General features: G+C 37.1%; 1 protein-coding gene across 1 annotated transcript in view; it reads left to right on the top strand.

Moving 5' to 3' along the window:
* Positions 1 to 14,715: 14,715 nt before the first annotated feature.
* Positions 14,716 to 19,740, top strand: part of STN1 (STN1 subunit of CST complex) — a 28,628-nt gene continuing 23,603 nt past the window's right edge. The window contains exons 1-2 of the mRNA XM_086752535.1: positions 14,716 to 14,848; positions 19,530 to 19,625. Coding sequence (XP_086608661.1) covers positions 14,716 to 14,848; positions 19,530 to 19,625 — 229 coding nt within the window. The remainder of the gene's footprint in view (positions 14,849 to 19,529; positions 19,626 to 19,740) is intronic.

Below are 19,740 nucleotides of genomic sequence, written 5' to 3'. Positions count from 1 at the left end.
CTAACAGTACAGGTGTTTGTAGTAATGAAGATTACAAAAGTGATTCAGAAGGAAGTAAGGGCACAGAAGCAGCCTGGGACTGAACTTTGCATCATGTGTTAACAATGTTTTTGATGGCTGGAGCATGCTGGGATAGAAGCCTTTTAAGCCTATTTTGGCATTGTATGTTGAGTAATTAGTGGTGCTAATAGTATTTATAGTCTAGAGGAACACACTGAGCTAGGCACTGTCCTGCCACACAACAAGATGGTCCCTACCATGGAGAGTTTATGAATCAAACAACAATGTGTCATGAATTAATTTCTTTAATCTGTATAAAATCGATTTCAAGAGTAACACTACTCTGTGAATGGAGAGCTTTTTGAATGCTCTTGCTAACCTGACAGCAGTCCTGATTTGTTGTAATAATCAGCATTTGCTGTCCAAAATCAATCTTGGTTTTGTGGTTTGTACCAACAGCTTGGCCACGAAATGTAAAACTGTTGAGAAGGGTGTTAAAGCCAAATTTGTTTATGTGTGTAAAGGTGACACCAAGAAAGAACTGCAATCCAGATGAGCTGTTTTCCTTTCTCCTCTATGATGTGGCTGGCTTCACCTATTAACTTAATTTGTGGGTTTCATGCAGATAGTTTGGCTTAACTGCAATAACAAAGTGTGATTGATAAGGTTTCTGCAATGTTACCAGCAGCAGTTTAGCTTCTGGAATACTTTTTTTTTTTTTTTTTTTTTGTGCCACTTCTAGTGGGATGATAGCTTTGATTTGGATGTTAAAATACAATGATGGCTTTAATAATTGTAATTTATTTTTAAAATGGAATATTTTAATTTTAGCTTGCTTTCTCTTGGATAAAAAGTGCTTTGGGACTGATTTGCATCTGTTGATTTGAACTGACTAATTGATAGAGCATGGAGAAAAAAGGGAATCCAAAGCCATAGCACAAAATGCTTGTATCTAGGCAGGATTTCTTTGCCTCAGGGTTAATGTCATAGGGCAGCAGGAGGTATACATCAGAGTTTGTAAGAGTAACTTACTTACAAAATAACTAAAAGAGTTCTTTAGCTGTGTATGAACAAATGTAGTTGAGCTTGCTGCCTTGATAAGGCTGGCAGTTATGGAACTGGGATGCCAGGGCCCTCTGCTTTATCGGCTTTATTGATAAATTAGCTTTTGACGGTAAGTAGTTCATGTACAGCATCTATATAATGTATCAGTTTGCTTTGAACATGTGTGTGATAAAACAGCTTTACTCAGAGCAGAAGAGGGACAGTAGTGTCATTCTACCAATGACTAAATGTTAGTAGGTACTACAGATGTGTTGCTGTAGACTTTTATAAGGATAGTTTTCCTGTACCAGAGAGCTTTTCATTAATATAATGTTGAAAATATAAAACGAAGGTTGGCACAAGAAAGGGGCAATTAATATAGTGATAACGTGTTGCTTTTAACATCTATTTTTTTGCTTCCTCTGTAACAAACCATTCAAGATAAAAACATTATATCTGAAAAAGAAAACTGTGACTCAGTCTCAATTTTTCCTTTATTCTTTCACTCTAGAGTTACAGCTTGTCACTCAAACCTAAAAATAAACTCTGTAAGGTGAAGGTTAAGTGCTACTAGCAAATCCTTCCCAATTTGCTTTGACTTCCTAGTACGGAGGAGGCTGTATGAAGCCTGATTTTTGTGTTTGGCTTTTTGTTTGTTTGGTGGGGTTTTTTTTGTTTTTGTATTGTTAGTGATTTTTTTTTTCTTTTTTTTCCTGGTAGCAGAAGTTTTTAGCAACTGTAAATGTTTCCAGATGGTAAGGATAAAAAGGTAAAAGTGAATTATAAGGATATTAAAATTTCTGTTTCAGGAATTTAACGCAATGCGTTTTGAAAAGTCAGTGCTGCCTTAAAATGTCAGATTAAAGATTTTAAAGAACTATCTTGGTTGTGCATCAAATACACTGGCTTCAAAATAGCTGTAGCTTTTTACTACAATCTTTTTCATCTCTTTGAGATTTAGAAGTCTCCTTTATACTTTCTGCTTCTTAATATCACCATTCTTTCCTATTGACTTAATAGCTTACACTTGCTACTCTTCCTAACTCCCTCTTTAAGTTCCACTTCTGTTTCATTTAAACTGCTCTGCTTCAGATGAACACTTGTTTCAGAAATTTAATTTGAAATGTGTTCTTCACAGCATATATTGCCCTTTCACTGCAGTCCTACATCCTGTCTTTAGTTCTTTCAAAATATTTAATGGTATATTTTTACATTGTCTTTACTTTCTGTCCACCCACGCTTTCACTGATCTCCTCCAATCTTCTTTCTGATGTTTGAGTTCATTGAACTGCTGTAAGGTCACAGGTGGCTTGTTCATGGTTAAGTCTGAGGCATAATTCTTATTTAATCTGTCTTAATCTGTCTGTCACCTTTGGCACTCAACACTGTCCCTTCTGTTTTGTTTACTTGGGGTTTTCATTGATTTTTTTCAATTATATGGCAGTGATTTTCCATATCATTTCCATATCATTTCTACTCTGTTCTGTTCCCAAAGTTAATGTTGTCTGTTGTGTTGGACTCATTTCAGTTCTAAGTGCCACTCTAATTTCTAGATCCTTCTAGTTAACCCCCGCCTTCCTTTTTAACCTCTTCTTTTTGCATTCTTGGTTTTTGCCAAGACATCGTGTGTCCAGCCTCTGTATCTAAAGTTGTTTCTAAAAGCTGCCTTGCTTCCCTCTGAATCTGACTCCTTTTTCGTTGGAGTTTGGGACTTTGTGGGACAAAGTTCTGATACTTTGCCGTGTACCACCATAACTTTACTAACTTTCCTCTGTCCTTCAGGCTTTATGAGAAATTTTTGATGACTCTCCCATATCTGACCTTTTTCTCCATTCTCCCTTTCATCATCAGCCATTTTTCCTGTCCTTGTTCTGAACATGTTGCCATCTCATAGAAGCACCTCAATTCAGTGAATTTTAAATACCATGGTGTTTTCTGTCCCTTGTGTATTGACCTTAAAGATATTCCTTGTCTTCCCTCTATGACATTTCCATCTTCTTTGTGTATATGCCAAGTTTTTAACTTTTGATCCCTTTTCTGTGATCCCTTCTACGCTTGTTATGCTGTACCTGACTCCTGTGTCCTAATGCTCTTATAAATGGTGGTAAGTACAGAGGAGCTAGTAGTATCATTAGTTTATAACTCATGTTTAAGACAAGGTGGAGAAGAAAGCAATACAAAGGGCTAAAAAAAAAAATCTTTATGATGTAAGAGAGTGGCATAAAAGGCTATACGTTTTCCTCCAAGGAGCATCAAGTCATATTACCTGTTGATGAAGCCTTGAGAGGACAGACTGTATTCTGTATAGCATACTTAAAGCCCTTCTGTGAAATGTAGAGTTGATAGATCTGTAGCTTAGAGACTTGTATTTCTGTTCTGCATTTGAAATGTAAAGTTGTCTTAATAAAGAAACAAAAAAGAGATTCAGTTTTGTAGTCTGTATTTTATAAGCCTTTCTGATAAGAGTAACAGGAATACTTCAGTCATATATAATACAAACAGGAAAAAATATAACGCCAGAGGTTAGATGCTCAGGAGTTTGCCCATATCTCATTAGCCAGAATCAATGCTCAGGCTCCTATGAATAACCTGGAAACTATACATTACATGACTTCTTTGGTGGTTTTTTTTTAATGCATTACCGTAGGACCAGTTAATCTAAGAATTGCCGTAGAAACATGTGGCATTTGGAAGCTTCAACTTTATCTTTGCAGTAAAAAACATTGAGTGTTAAAATGTTTAGGATTGATCTAATTTTGGCTTTGGAAAAATATGTATGTTTAGTCTAAATTGGCCTAGCTTTTTCAGTAGCCAGTGGGGAAAGGTATCTTCGGAGGGCGATTCATCCTTTCCCATTTTAGATATGTATCTTTTTCACACAGTATTTAACTGTGTGAGGTGAGTTGTCCTGGGAATTGTGATGGGGGTGGTTCTACCTACCTATGGAGATACCACTGCCAGCAGAACTCTTGGGGTGCACTTCTCTTGATATCCAGGCAACACCTTTACGGATGATGACAGAGTAAATATAACAGTTGCCAAATCACCTGAATGTTTCCAAGTAAACCAATGATGTTTTATTGAATAGGCTTTGTTTGAAACCAGGTGTCAGAAGAAAAAGCAATAATATGGATATAGAGATCTTGACTAAGGTTCAGATATTTCAACAAATAGTACAAGAATATTTCTTGGAAACATCAGACTGAAGGCGTTCAAGCTGTACCGTGTTAACTTGATTGAAGGTATTGCAAAAAAGAAATATTTGGAAACTTACGTAGCTGATTCTCTTAATTGATTAACTGACTGATGCAATTAAAAACATCAGGTCCTCTTTAATGATAAAATTTATAAAGAAGGCTGGACACTTTTTGGTTTGTATTTAGCTGAAAAACTTGTACAGGAATTTTTGGGTAATATTAAAATATTGAGCTGCATTGGGGGATAGCTGCATTTTTAGCTAGTCTAATAAAAATTCTTTCCCTCCATGTCTTGATGACTAACAATCTTTCACAGAACCACATGTGAATAAGTCTATCTAGAGTATTGATTGCTTTTAAAATAATAAACAATTAAAATACTACTACTCTTGGCTATAATGCTGTATGTGTCTAACCAATTTAATAATTTGAGATTCTATTTCATTTAGAGCAAAATCTGTTTGATCAAAACTGTACATGAATGCAAGGCAAAGTATTTAAAACTTGTAGAGCTCCCTCTGTCTGATGGCTATTAGAAGCTTCAGTTAAGTCACATGAAAGCATTGTATTACAAATGTTTCACCATGCTTATTTTTCCTCCAGATGGTAATTAGACCTTTTCCTCTTGCATAGAAGTCACGTGCTGATTTGCTCTTTTTGTTTGTGGCTTTCAAATTTGCATTAGTTCACATAGCAGCTAGGATTAGAAATTTATTAAGGGATAAAGATAGCTTTGCATCTCAGTATTGCTTTCAGTCAATGCTGGCACCAAAAAATGTCTGAACAAAAAACTCACATGTATTGCTGCTTTTATTTCTGCAAATCCTGAATTTCTTCCTCTGGTTCCCAGGACCCCTTTTTTTCCAGAATGGACATTGTGTTCTCTTGTGATCTTCATCAGCTCTGGAATCTTGGGACTGAGTAACTTGTTCTGTAACATGAAAATGAGTTATTTTAAAATCTGGTCGTTATTATGCCTGCCCAGCCAGCCAGCAAACCCAATCCTGGTTATGTGGAAAGCATAAGGAGGAAGTTTATTATGCCTTCTACAACTATTATTTAAAATATACCATACTGAAAAGTAGGGAACACTTCACACACACAGAAAACGACAATCTGACAAAAAGATTGCACTGAAAAACAGTGATTTTTTAAGTCATATACCAGGGAGAGACATTGCAGTGGGCATAGTCTGAGACATGTCAACTAGCAAGAAGGAGAAATAGCCTTTAGAATGTGAGATACCAACTGTTTATTAATGCAAAGCTAGATTTTAAAATATAAACTGATTTTATGGAGAAAACAGTGCAGTTTTTCATTGGAAAAAAAGTTATTTTTATGTTACAAACATGTTTAAAATATTTTCTATATGTGTAATGTTTTTCTCTTTTTACCTAGGTTTTTATAAGCTATTGTGTAATTCTCATTTTCGAGGCAAAAAAAATGGTTTATGTGTTGTAAAGTAGAATCTGGTTTTATGTAGGATCTCTTCTTGGTACAGTAGCAATGTGTGTAGCTGTAATAATGTGTCAATTGTGAAGGCAAACAGCAGCTATTGTGTGTTCCACAATAGTTTATGCAAACTTTGGGGTCTAGGACCCGCTTACGAGAAAAAAGAGTATTGAGATATGATGCACTTTTTATCTCAAGTGCCCTGGAATCTTTATTTTTTTTGACAGAAGGGCCCTTTAATATCTCATCCACAAAATAATGTTTTATAATAAACTATGTGATATTAATGGATTAAGCCAAAAAAGACCATTACATTAATTGGACTGAATTTTCTGTAGCAGAAGATAAAATTACTTACAGGAGAAATAATTTGGCTGAGCTAGGTCATGGCTGAGCTATGACATGTTGTTCTGGATGCAGTATACAGGAGTGACTTACTTTCAGAAGCATGAGGTAGGGAGTGGCATCTATTCAAATTCAAATGCAATTAAGGAGACACTTAAATCTGTTTATAAAAGGCCATTTTTTTTTAACATAGCAAAAAGTCAGAAATAGTAGCGGCTGTATCATGTTAGCTGTGCAGTGATTTATATCAGGAATGTAAGAAATTGCAGCCACAGTCATCACTGAGGTATTTTCTTTCAAGAATCTTCATACTGTTATGTCTACTTGGTGCCTTTCTGTTGGATTCAGAAGAAGTTTTTAAAGGTAAGCAAAAATTATCACTATCAAAGAAATCTAACCTTCTTTGCTCCATAGGGAGGAAAGCTGTTAAGAAGATACACATGTTGTGGGACAGGTATTCCTGAAGAGTTTTGGTTTGTTCAGTCCTATATCAGCTCTCAGTGATGAGATTTGGACAGACCTCAGAGGGACCATCTGAAAGATATTCATTATTTCAGAACATCCTCAGAGAATTAAAAAAACTACTAACCTAAAAGTTAGTAGAGGACAAAGTCTCTGGATTTTTTTAATGGGTCCTAATAGAATTTAGCAGCTGAAGATAAGGGATGATGAGCCAGATTTCCTTAGCTGAGAAGAAACTACTCTTCAGATCATTCAAAGTTCATAGAATGTAGTATTAAGAGATTGTGCAGAACAGCTTGTCTTAAAGAATCAATAAATATCTACACATCCTTGGCATTTCTAAAACTTTTTGGTTTTGTAGGTCAGAGCAGCCTGTGTGTGACTAAGAAAACCCGTGCTTGATTTCAGGTATAAAAGTTCTAGTCCTCAGAAAGGAAGCACAGTTAGAAAATAAATTCAGAGAATAGCAGGCTGGGAATTGTACCTTTTCAGTGCAAAACCCCACCCTTTTGATGTTTTTCCTAGATGTTGACTGTGAGGACCTGTATGAGGAGCATTAGAAAAGCTCAAGCTTTTCTAATGTTTTTCCAAGAGCCGCAAAAGTTTTGTTCTTACGTGAGATGCTAGTTTAAATTTCCCCCAGTAGAGGATACAGAGAATACTGTAATAATATATATAATCTTAATGCTCCCCCACCCCAGTGCTCTTCATTTTGCATGGGTTTGTCTTTTGGAACATCTAAACATTTTTCTTCAAGAAATGCCTTCAGACGAGAAGCATTATGAGTCTTTATTTGGAGGAGGAAAAGAATAATTTTGTGGAATAGCATAACCAGCCAGTCTAGAAACAGAGATCAGTGTCAAGCTAAGTGTATTAATGTTTCTAAGAAGAGTGGCATTTAGGTCTCAATCTTCTAAAAGAGCTCCAAAGGAGTAATCTCAGTCTGTAGTTATGGTCGCAAAATATATGATGGTCCTATCTGGATCTGAGACTTCAAAATTATTCTGATTTGAATTATTTTGTATATACCAACAACAGTGCTATTTGGAGACCATATTTCAAGCACAACCTCACAGCTTTCTGATATAGTTAAAAGGTTCACTTGTATAGCAAAGAGAACTGAAATTTATTTCAGAACATTAAACTGATCTGTCATAATGTAATGCTTTGGTATGCACTGCGAGTATTTTGAAAACTTTCCCAACTGTGTACCTAGACGGAATGGTAGCTTAATTATTTTGAATTTTCTGGTTGTAATGGAGTAGTCTATTGTGCTATGAGCGTTCATATAATTTTTTATCTTATTCCGGAGGCTGTTTTAATTTACAGTAGATGCATAAACTAATCTAACAAGGAGGGAGGGAAATGGGCAGGAAAACTTGCCTCTAGAAATGGAGTCAACCTTGTCATGGAGTTCACAGGCCTAATAGCTTCAGAAAGCTATTAATCAATGCTTGCCACTTCTACTCAAATCACTGAAATTTGAAAACGTTCATTCAAGAAGTGGCACTAAATCTATTTTACACTGCTATAGCAAAGTAGGAAAGCTGATTTTGTTGCCTTAAGCTGGGGTGAATTAGGTTTTATTCTCTGTTCTGTTAGTTAAATTGAATGAGTTAATATTCCTTTTTGTTGGATCAGTAAATTACATGTATCTGTCAAAAAAAATTCCTTTGTGAAGAGCCTGTTTGGAATCCTCTTGCTAGCAAAGCTTCCATACTGCTGGTTTTCCAAGGAGCAAACTTATTATTTATAAGAAGTAATATATTTTTGTTTGTTTTTATTTCACACTAATAACTGAGAACCTTCTCTCAATGAAAAAAAATGTCTTTTCAGCAGCTCAGCTCATTCTGGCAGCACCGTGGGTGATTAAGAGCTTTCAGAGAGAGTTAATCATCTTCATAGACTTCCTCCTGCCCTTACTTGAGACAGGTTAGAGAATTAGTGATTATCCGATAGCTTTGAAATACAAATAGCAAGTGAAGTTTTCTGACTATCAGTAGTGATTACTACTATCTTATTTGTGGTAAGCTTACAGCTATCTGTGACAAATAAACATATAGAGCTAGTTTACTGGTCTATTGAGTGCTTTGCTGATTTCTTGATACGTAGGAAGATATCTTGTGACTAATGCATGGAGGATCAGAAGGAGCTAATTTTACTCTTTATTTTATTGCACACTTCCTTGTTAGTTTTCTAGAATCATGCTTTTGGAAAATTGGGTGCAGAAACCTTGTTACAAGGTTTAATTTGCATATAAAACAAGTTGCAATGCCGAAGAAGGCAATCTAGAACTGCAAGCTTTGTCCCCCTTACTTCCAGAAGTGTTGATGTAGGAGGAGCCAACCTGTCTGGTCTCCTGCAGCCCACATGCACCTATCCAGAAGGATTTCTAGGCAGTGCTGTGGAAAGGGAAAACAAAGAGAGGGAAATACATTACAGATTATGACTTGGAGTCATTAACTCCACTGGAAGACTATTACACAGCAGTGGTGTCAGTTTACTGGTAAATAAGGCTTTCTTGCTCCTATCTATATCCAGATTATTAAAGGCATTGTGTTGCTGACAGACTTCCCTACCGGCTGAAGTTTGTGGTGATGGGTCTTTTGTCTTGCGCCATCCTACCTTGCCAGGGAAGTATATTGTGATATAATCTAATGTAATTGAAAGACATATGATGTTTAAAATTTCAAGCATCTTTAATAAAAATTCTGTAATTTTTTCTTTTTGGTAAATGTGTTAACACTTGTACAAGTGACATTTCAGGAACTGCTGAACTGAAGTTCAGAGGAGTCCTAGCTGTCTTAATTTTCTTTCGAAGCCATTTTTTTTTAATTGGATTTTACTTGCCTTGTATACGAGATCTACAGGACATGTAGTGCTGTTACTGACATTTGTTGCAGCATGTAGCATCTAAATTTACAGGACTTCACGTGAGCAGCAGCAGAAAGTAGCTTATTAGAAAAGACTGAAAGTGCTTACCCTACTTTGATTTTTAATAGAATCACGAGGTAGCAAGTCGATCCAAACTGACCTTATCCTGCTGTTTGATAGTTTGCTAACAACTGTAAAGTTGATATCAATGCATATTTTTTCAGGAACCTTTTTTGTCTTTCAGTGATGTATTTTGGTCTTGGTGACTGTTTTTGTCTTGTTACTGGTTTTGAAAAAATTTCTTTTAACTATGTATTTTTAAAAGTTTATGTGTAAGTTTCATTTTTAGAATCTTTACTCCATATTATCTGTAACCAAAAGCTTTACTTTCCAGCTCACTAAGATCTACTGGTATAATAAGATATTATATTTGTTTGTCTTTAATTTAAAATGCTGTTGTGGCCTTGGGTAATTTAAAACATTTCTTGAAGGGTGGTGGTTTTAACTGTATCATGCTGGAATTGCCTCTGCTGATCATGGAGAATTGAATAATACTCATTTGTCACACAGTGTGTTGACTCCAACACAGATGAGTTCAATTCGGATGACAGAGGCTGTTACAAAACTCAGCTGTTGACTCTGCTCCTCTTTCCACAAGTTGCTTTCTCTGTGGCAGGGATGGCTGACCCATGAAGCAATTCTTTAACAGCCACAGTTTGTAGCCTGATTTATTCAAGTAAACCAACGGTGATTTTAAGTTCTCTTAATGCATCGGGTTGACAATTCTAACAGCTCAGGAGCTGCCTCTTGTATAAATCATCAGTGCCGGTACAGTAGTGGCAATCTCTGGAGAAGAATGAATGCCTGGCAGGATGTTTACGCTGCCTGTATTGCTGGGTAAATATCCTCTGCTTCTGATTCACAGCTAACTTGAGAAAGAATCTTGGCAGTGGCCTGGCAGCAGTTGCAGAGCAGTTGCAGGCAACTGCTGGCAAGATACTTTTTCTATGGCTCTAAACAATTCATCTCAAACTAAGGCAGTTTTCTGCAGGAGCTTTGGTTGTTGATCACATCTGGAGAAAAGAACAAGAAACATTAAAACAGATGGTATTCTTTGGAGTTTCCATTTCATTGTGATTGGAAGACCAATTCTTAATAATTTACCATTTTTGAAAAAGGTACATGGTGAACACAGGAATAGGAGCCAAGAAATTTATTGGCCAGGGCTGATTCTGTTAAACTAATCACTGTGGTGTTTAATGGGGAGTTATTTTCACAAGGCTACTGAGTAGGTTGCTTGGGAGGGAAGAAAGTAAAGGGGCTTGATTTTTGGGAGGTGGTGTTGTTGGGAAGGCTACCAGTTTTCCTTGGTTTCCCATCTTTCCCCTTTAGGATAATACCTTGCTGAGCTCAAAAGGTAACTCTGAGGATTATGGACTTGGTTTCATTCTCACTACAGCTGGGAGAGCTAACATTGATAGCAGTAGGTGAAAGAGCCTTATTTTAATAGGCTAGTGTCTAGAATAATCTTCAGTTGAGGCTTTTTGTTTATTTGTACTTAGATAACTGCTGTGTAAACTTTAGATTTTTGCCTTTGAAACAGAAGTGTTTTCCCAAGAAGTAGTCCAAAGCAGAACTTAATTCTATTTTTGTTTTCGATTTTTGCCTTTATAGCCTTTCTTTGGAGTTACTTTATAGTGAGGTAAAAATAGCATACAGATATCTTATATCTAATAAACTTGTGGACTAGATGCCTCTCTTGCCTTTTTTTCTCCTGTAGCAGGATTGAATTCCTTGTACTACAGCAACCATGAAGTCATTACACTGCATTTAAAACAAAGTGCAGAAAGGGATGACCTTTTGCTAGAACTCTGTGTTGTTTGTATTGCTAAGCCTTATCAGCATCTTTCAGCAAAAGTCAGTTTAATCCTTAAACATTTGTACATATAGTATCCGTTCAGAATTGTCCATTGTTAGCTATCTGTGTTCTCATTGAGTGTAATGCTGTGCATCTCCACAATGCCTGCTATTCGCCCCTTGGATCTTCATTGTACAGGGGTAGCTGTTATCTTCCTTGCTGATAGCGTATCACCAGTGGTACCAGTTAAGAGCTGAAAACACTTCCAGCATAATGGAAAGTTTTACTTTCGCCAGGATGACTCACTAATTAATTAACCCCTGGGCTGGAGAGGCTTACTGTGCCAACTTAAGAAAAAGTTACAGAGAGATACTATTATATAGCAAGAGAAATTGATTGCAAGAACTTTATCTGCCTTGTAAGAATTATGTTTTCTGATACTGTCAATGTGACCGAAACAAGCTTGGAAACTAACAGAATTTAGATAGTTTGGAAAGGGTTGCTTCTCTAACTTAACGTCTTCCTTTGCTATAGGAGCAAAAAGACAATTGTTGTTCATCCCGTGGGAAGAATGGACTTGTAATAGGGGTGTGTGGAGGCAAGCAGTACAGAAGGCAGTAAATATATTTTCCTCCCAGCAGCCCATAAGGTTTTGGCTTTAAATAGGTCACTGTCCAATTGTAGCTACCAAGTGGCCACTTGGGAGGGAAGAAGGAAAATGAGCTTGGTTTTGAGTGGTGGCAGGGGTTGGGAGGGCTCTTGGAACCATGAAGAGGCAAAAGGAGACTGCCCTGCAGAAGGCTTTTCCTGCGCCTGTCAGACATTGCTGGAAGTGAGTGAGTGGCTGGAGTATGGTTTGACTGCCCCAGCCTGGTGTGGATGGGCTGTCTGCAACTCATGATTTCAGCAGATTTGTCCTGTGGACTTCAAGAAATCTTCTGATGCTTTCATAGTGTTGGAGGCACGATTGATATTTTGTCAAGGTATCTTTGCTAGATCTGCAAGATTAAACTTGATGTGTCTGAAGCAGGCTTGAACCAAGCAGAGTGGTTCTGTACATGAAGGTAGATGTGATGGGTGTAAATTGCTTCAGTGAAGAGCTGGGAGCTAGAAGGAAGCTCCAGAATTTAAGATTTAACTCTGAAATAGAGAGAAAGAGGTTTTGCTGCAGAAATCCTTCTCCCTTCAGGACATAAATGGTTTTGAGATATAAATGGTTTGAGCCATAAATGGTTTTGAGAGATGCTTCATTTAAGCTAGAAGTGTTGTTTGGACTTCTGGCTACTGATCTATATACATTTGGGCATTTCAGATTTGACAACTGTTTACTGAAATAACAAAAAGCAGATATTTTTAATCTCCAGTAGTGCTGCTTCATTGATTTACCCTCAGATGTACACATGTGCAAGGGCGATTCCTGCATTTTACTCCAATGAGTGGCTATTCACACAAAATACAAAAAGTTAGACTTGTTACCAGATTCTCTCTTTTTGGCTTGTTCACTCAGTCTGTCAACTGTCTAGGAGAAAAAAAAAAACTGGTGCTAAGCTGTGACAGGCTTTGTAACCATGCAGAGTAAGTTGGGGGGCATGGTGCAGAAAGGAATATTACTTTGTAAAAAGGATAATCTTATGGATACAATCACAGTCTTGTTCTTTGATTCTTGTCTGGAGGGAAGTGCCACTAGAAGTCAATAGTTGGGGGACTGCAGCACAACTAAGGAGAAAATTTTATCTTAAAAGTTCCTGTTTGCAGGTGGGAGGCAGGAGTAGTGGTGCTTCTCTTCATTCTAGTTGGGCTGAATTTATATTTTTCTTTCTTTTTTTTCTTGTTTCCCTACTTTTTTTTTTTAATAAAAGCATAGTAACATAGGAACAATGCAGGCAACTTTGTACTAGAGACTGGAAGAGAAAAGAGAGATGGGGAAGACTAATTTTATTACGAAAGTGAGCATGCCATGTGTTTGCTTGGGAAAGTTTGTGATCTAAATTTGACATAGACTATAGCAAGCAACCAGAGAACTGCCATATGGAGGAATAGCAGCTTTGCACTATTAAGATCATACAGTTAACAGCTTAGTTTATACATTTCTACTGAGCAGTGTCTGCAATTCAGCAGCAGAAAGTGTGCTTCGTGGGAAGTCTTGAGTAAGAAAAGGAGGGTGAGACGTGTTTGAGTAGACGTGCACGTGCAAAAGGGAAAGGTTGGGAAAAGCTGCCTGTAGTGGGGAGAAAGACATAAATCCAGGTGTAAACAAAACTCTTCAGTTTGTTACTCAAAGGTGAAGTGACTAGTGGAGCTGACTAATTTAAATACTTTCAAGACCACTCTAAGGAAGGTCAAAGTATCACAAACCTTTTGTTGAGGAAAAAAAAAAAAGTTTGAAGTTTTTAATTGTCATCTGCTTCTTTACACACTATAGAGTAGATGTCAGCAATGCTCTAGCATGTTGTGCTACCCTGATTTTCTGCCCCTAATTAAAGTTTCAGTGTGAGGACAGAAATCATGCAGAATCCAAGGTCTCTTGTTTCTCAAAGAAGCAAGGTGCTATCATGATATTCATGGTGCGTTGCTTCTACATCAGTAGCTAGAAGTGTCTCCTGCAGACTACAGGGATCACTGGCAACCTGTAGCGAGGAGCTGCTCCCTCTCAGGAGACTGTAGCTGCCAAATCTCAGCCCTGTTAAATCAATCCACTTACCCCCTTTGCCCTACGACTGTAAGTGGCTGACACCCATTCAAAGGTGACCTGCAAAGCTTTATAGGAATAATTTAGCTCTCCATACAGGAGAAGCTAATAAAAAGTATATTCAGCTTCCAAATCTCTACAGGGATCCTTCCTGAATTGAGTGCTGTTTTTTTCAACAGCAACTTTGTGATAAGCAGAGAATTGGCTCTGGTGATGGCAGAAGATAGCAGACATTAAACAGGAAAATCTGAAGAGGTAAAAGGGGAAAGCAACAATTGCAAAGTTAGTGGAGGCTATATGCCCAAAATAAAGAAGGGCTGAGATAAAATAAGCCCCTGGCCCCACAGTAAACCACAGGATGAACAATGAGGAGAATATCTTATGGAAGGAAAAGAGAATGATGGGGAGAAAAAATAATAAAGTGTACAGAAAGTAACCAATTAGTATTCTACAGTTGTGCTTTTTTAAAGAAGTTTTGTATTTGGTTCTCTGTTTATAGGTCCATAGAGGAGAAATCCCTGAAATTCTATTTCATTTGAAGGAGCTGGGTAAAATGCCGTTGCTGTCGAGTCTCAGTACTTTGAGTAAATCATCACTATTGGTATTTTGAATATTTCATATGGTGACACAAAGGTAACATTGTGTTAAATAAGTTCCTGTGTCTCTTCATCAGTTCTGCTGTGTTATTGTGTATAAAATCACAAGTTATTTTTTCATTCCATTGGAACATAAGTGAAGAGTGCTTTACGGGTATAGAAAATAATTACAAGTTCTCTGGTGTTCACAGGTTCTGAATGCAGTCTGAGTCCAAGAAGTATGAAGAAGAGACACCTTCTCTGCACTGGGGGATAGATCCTGTATTTTCTGCATTTGCAAGACTCTATATTAAAGATATAAAAGAAATGAGAGAATCCAAACAAGTGCCAGGTATGTGAATTAGAACTGATTTATGTTGTGCTCTTTATTCAGGGATTGCAGAATGCTTCATGAAAGCGATAAAGTAATTTTCCATGCCTTTAAGCTAAGTGACATTATTATCTTTAACAGTTCTAAGAATAACAGGTTGTATGTGAAATATATGTGAAAAATAAAATGCGTTCGTTGTAATGACTTTTATTCCTCTCATATATATAGGTACAGAACCTCTTTTACATTAAGGTGATGTTGTTTCCTCTGTGTGGTAGTGCTTGTTATATTCTGATAAAGTTAATTCTAAAAATGCTGGTCCTTTCTGGCCATGTGTGTTAAATCTTTCTTCTGTCTCTACAACATTTGAGAAGGATTTATGCCTCTGTTGCAAAAATTTTGACAGTTGACGACGTTGCTGGGTGTATGTGTTTTGTTTTTTCCTCGAGATATCAAGATATTATAAAACAGATACAGGTTTTGAACTTTTGTGTGCTTAATTTTAAGATATGATAGATACATGACATTCTTCATACATTTGAACAACCTTATGGTAAATTTTGGCATCTATGCTGAATCTTATACCACACCTTTTATTTCCTAACTATTGTTGGAAATTGTATGCTTTGCAGTCTGTTTCCTGCAGGTCTTCAGCCAATATCACCCATATGTGTACACTGTCTAAAGCAACATGGGTCTGACCTTGAGTTTCTGTTTTCACTACAGAGCCTTTAAATAGACTGCAGTATGTTTTCTGCTGTAGAAGGGTTAGTTACTCCAAATTGAAGCTTGACAAGGTGCAAGATTCTAAGGGAGGAACCCAAGGAACTCAGAATTAATGAGGAAAAGCAGTAAACCTTAAGCAGTGTTTGTGGTTTTGTTTTGGTGTGTTGTTTGTGGTTTTGGTTTGTTTGTTTTACTTTTTTTGTTGTTGTTGTTTTGTTTTGGTTTGGTTTTTTTCTCCACAGAGACAAGGTACATCTGTTTGGCTCTTTGAATATCCTCTGCCTTGTAGGTTTTGTTATTCATATTTATTTTTCCTCAACAGTAAAAATAATAGCAGTGCTATTCTTGCAGAAATGAAGGACTGGTGGTCTTGTTTTGCTCTTTTCACAGATGTTTTTTATGTATGTAGGGACTTCACAAACTGCAAAGCCCACTATATATACCTCTTTGTTCTTTAACATGATGGAACACTTGTGTCTTAAATCCATTGCAAGAATTAGGCTAGAATCTGTTGTTGATGTTTGTACTAGAGTGAGTAGTACTTAGAGGCCTTTTTAAAGTGTGCAGTCTTATAATAATAGTACTGGTGTAGCAAATGCATCTGGGAAAAACTGCTCCTGCTTCAACTGGAGACATTTTAATTGTTTTTAAACAAAGTACAAAACAATTCGGTGTCAGCAGAATAGGATTGTAATTTGAATTCAGACATCAGTACACACACATGCAAAAAATATATTCAGAAGAATTAAACTTATAAACATCCACAAACATATTTCATAAGAGTGGAAACAGTCCTAGAAAGTACAATCCTGCTCTTCCCTCCCTACCCCCCTCACCCCCCTCCCTCCCCAAATTAGCTGGATTTCCCATCTCACTTCCCTTCCTGTTCTTTTACTTAAGTGAGATGTCTTCTATTTCAGGAACTCATTCAGTTTTGTTATTACTTTTTTTTTTTCTAAGATGATCCTAAGGAAGTGGTATCTGTTATGTCAAGCTATCAGCCTTTAAAATGGGTGCATGCAAGCTTTCTCCACTTCCTGTATATTTGACATTTTGTACAACTAAGCTTGCTTACAATCTTGTATTGTTTTCTAAGCCAAACTTTAAAAAATAAATTTTATAGAACAAACATACTGCATTTTGTTCATTCTATTGGTGCTGTCTATGTACCAAACCAGACATCTTTCATATCTTATTTATTGGCAACAAATAATAGCACAAGAGAAACACTAAAAAAATATCTTTTGGGGAAGGAACAGGGTAGGTGTTTGCTGTCAGTGTTTCCTGCCTTTAATGGGTTTGTTAAAGACCAGCTGAAGCTAAGTATATGACTGGCTATAAATCAGTCATTAAGTAATGGTAGTTAAGAATGAATGAGTGCAAAACAAAGAGTTGTAACTAGGAAGAATGAGAAGAAACACAGACTGAATGTCAGGAAAAACATCCTTAGAATGACATCTGCTAAACTGTGGAGCAGCCTTCCCAGGAAAAAGGTGGGATGCCCTTCACTGGGATTGTTTATATCCTGACTGTACAGGTTGCCAGGAATTTACTGTACGGAATGGTCTTGCATTGGCCCTGAGGAAATGGACTCAATGACCTAATAAGTTGGTTTTTTTTTCTTTCCATTTGTAAGTATTAGGATTTGATTCCGCAGTGACTAATCCCTTAAAACAACACAAAGGAAAGCAGTAAACCTGGCCAATTACTCTCCTGCTATAAATGGTGACAAGAAGGCTGGAAAACCTCCCAGATGAAAACAGAAATTGTGTTGTCTCAAAGGCCTTGAAATGAGAGTGGGTGTCAAACTCAGTCGTGACACATAATCACATCATGGAAATGAGCTTTTCTCAGAGTTACAATGCACCGCTGCACTGTGACAGCTTATCAACAAGCGAGGGAAGCTACAAATAGCATAAAAGGAGGTAATAATAATTAAACTAATGGCAAACAGTTCAGTGCTCAGTAATGCTGGTGAAGACATGACCAGATCTTGCTTTAGGGAGCTCTGCATCTGTAGGCCCCTGTACCACTGCTGTGGCTTCCTGTTGTGGTAGCAGCTTATTAATATATGTGTTATTTACTGGGTTACTAGGAGCTTGACTGAGTGTGCTTGCACGCGGCTTCAAATGTTTGGTGTATTTTTATTCCTACCACTATGAACATAATTTGAACAAATAAGCTGGCAGTAGAAACAATTTACACCCTGAAGTTGTCAAGTTCAACAACTTTTAATATTGTAAATATAATATTATCTTTCAAGTGAATTCAGGTAGCTTCTCAGAGAGTAAGGGTGGAGTTCTGTGTGAGTTTATGGAGATGGAGAGAAGTAGTTTTATCTGGTCTGTCATTTGCCAAAATTCACCTTATGAACTCGGAAATGAACATAATAACATGTTGCTTGTTTGCACAGTCAAGAGCTTGGAGTCTCTGCTCTGCAGACTTACCCTGAAACTGACCTGGACCTTCTTTTACAGACAATTCTAAAGCTTTAGTGAATAATTATATATACCGGGTGCATCTCCATTGAGGGTTTCTGTAGCACTGTTTATTGGTGTCCTGGTAAATGGAATGAGAGAAAAGTGGACAGACCTGCTAAACATTCTGTGCACCAGACCTGACCAGTCACTGCACAATTAGTATAGCCAGCTCTAAGATGACAGTGATAGATGCATCCTCAAAACATTGCAGTGGATTTTTACAAGCAGAACTTCTGTTTGAGTTGCTTGGTTGATCACCTGTGATTTCTTCTGCAACTTTGGGTTTTTTGTCTTTCTTACGTGAATAAAGTTAATTCCAGGCTCATTTAAGGCTCCCAGCTATGTAGGACAAGTTATTTTGGGGTTTTGGTTCCTCTTTTTTTTTTTTTTTTTTTTTTTTTTTTACACTGAACATTTTTCTGACTCCTTGCTGCAGTGTTTCTTTCCCTTTGTAAGAGTAAGATTTGCCACAGTGTATGGAGCCAAATGTTCCCTTCTGAGTCCCTTGAGTTATCTAGTTTTTAGAAGATGGTTATTGAACATCCCAGATGGCGTATTTCAGTAAAGCTGCAGTATTTGAAAACTGAAGAAAACACATTGACTGAAAATAAGCTAGTCCAGGATATATCTGGAGCTTATTGCACTATTATCCTCCTGCTAGTGGACAGTGAAGCTTCAGTGTATAATGTTTACATCACGGTTTGTTAACAACATTTGTCACCCTCTTGAAAGGGATTACAGCGTGTGGCAGTCTCAGTGCTGTCAAAGTCCATTGGGCTGTGATTCCTCACTGTTTCCTGGATAGGTTTTTACATGTTATTCAAGTCATCTTTATACATGCACAAAAATAGCTCTGAAGGGATGTTTTTAGAACGTGTTATTTCAGAAACTGAAGTTCAGAATGCTGTCCACGATGACTGCAGAGTGTACTCTACAAGCTAAAAGGGCTGTTTCTCTCTCCCCACCCCCCGCCATGGCTCCTGTTCTTTTAGAAATGAAAGACAGAATTATGTTCGTTTTCCTTTTGGAAGCTCTGCCTTAATCAGGAACAGCTGCATTGTGAGAAGCTCAAACTGATTCCATTGTGTTCTATTATTTATTCTGAAGGCTGATGAAGATGTTAAGAAAAAAAAAAAAAGCAAACCAACATGAAACTACAAAACAAAAAAAACCCAAGCAAAACAAAAAACCCCCAAACCCCTAGTGCCTGCAGCAAACAAACTGTTTTTCAGATCCAAATGTGCAAGAAAACAAGGTTAAAAAAGTTCTGGCACTCTACAAAAGCAAGCTTTTGGTATACTAAGTAGAGCTGATACTTCTTTCTTCTAGTGTTTCCAATCCTTACTGATCCAGTGGATTTTTCACATGACTAGACATTGTATAATTTAAAATATATTAAATATGTAAGAACGTATGTTTTCTACTGACAAATGTGACTATGTAGGGTAGGACGTTGAAAGAAATAGTTACACTTACCAAGAATGTTCTGTGTCTAGGTATATTCTTTTACAACGGACATCCAGTAAGACAGGTGGATGTTGTCGGGATAGTGGTTCAAACAAAAGAGCGAGATGCCTTTTATAATTACGGAGGTAAGTAAAGTTTCTTCCTTCTTGCACTTATCAGCCTTCTAATCTTAGTTACTGTTAGAACTTAAAGGTTGCCTTATTTGATCATTGTCTGTTCTTCAAACAACTGTGCTCTTAT

The sequence above is a fragment of the Chlamydotis macqueenii genome, chromosome 7 (genome assembly GCF_036417535.1).
Source record: "Chlamydotis macqueenii isolate bChlMac1 chromosome 7, bChlMac1.mat, whole genome shotgun sequence".
NCBI lineage: Eukaryota > Metazoa > Chordata > Aves > Otidiformes > Otididae > Chlamydotis > Chlamydotis macqueenii.
This window is presented reverse-complemented; position numbering and strand designations above follow the sequence as displayed.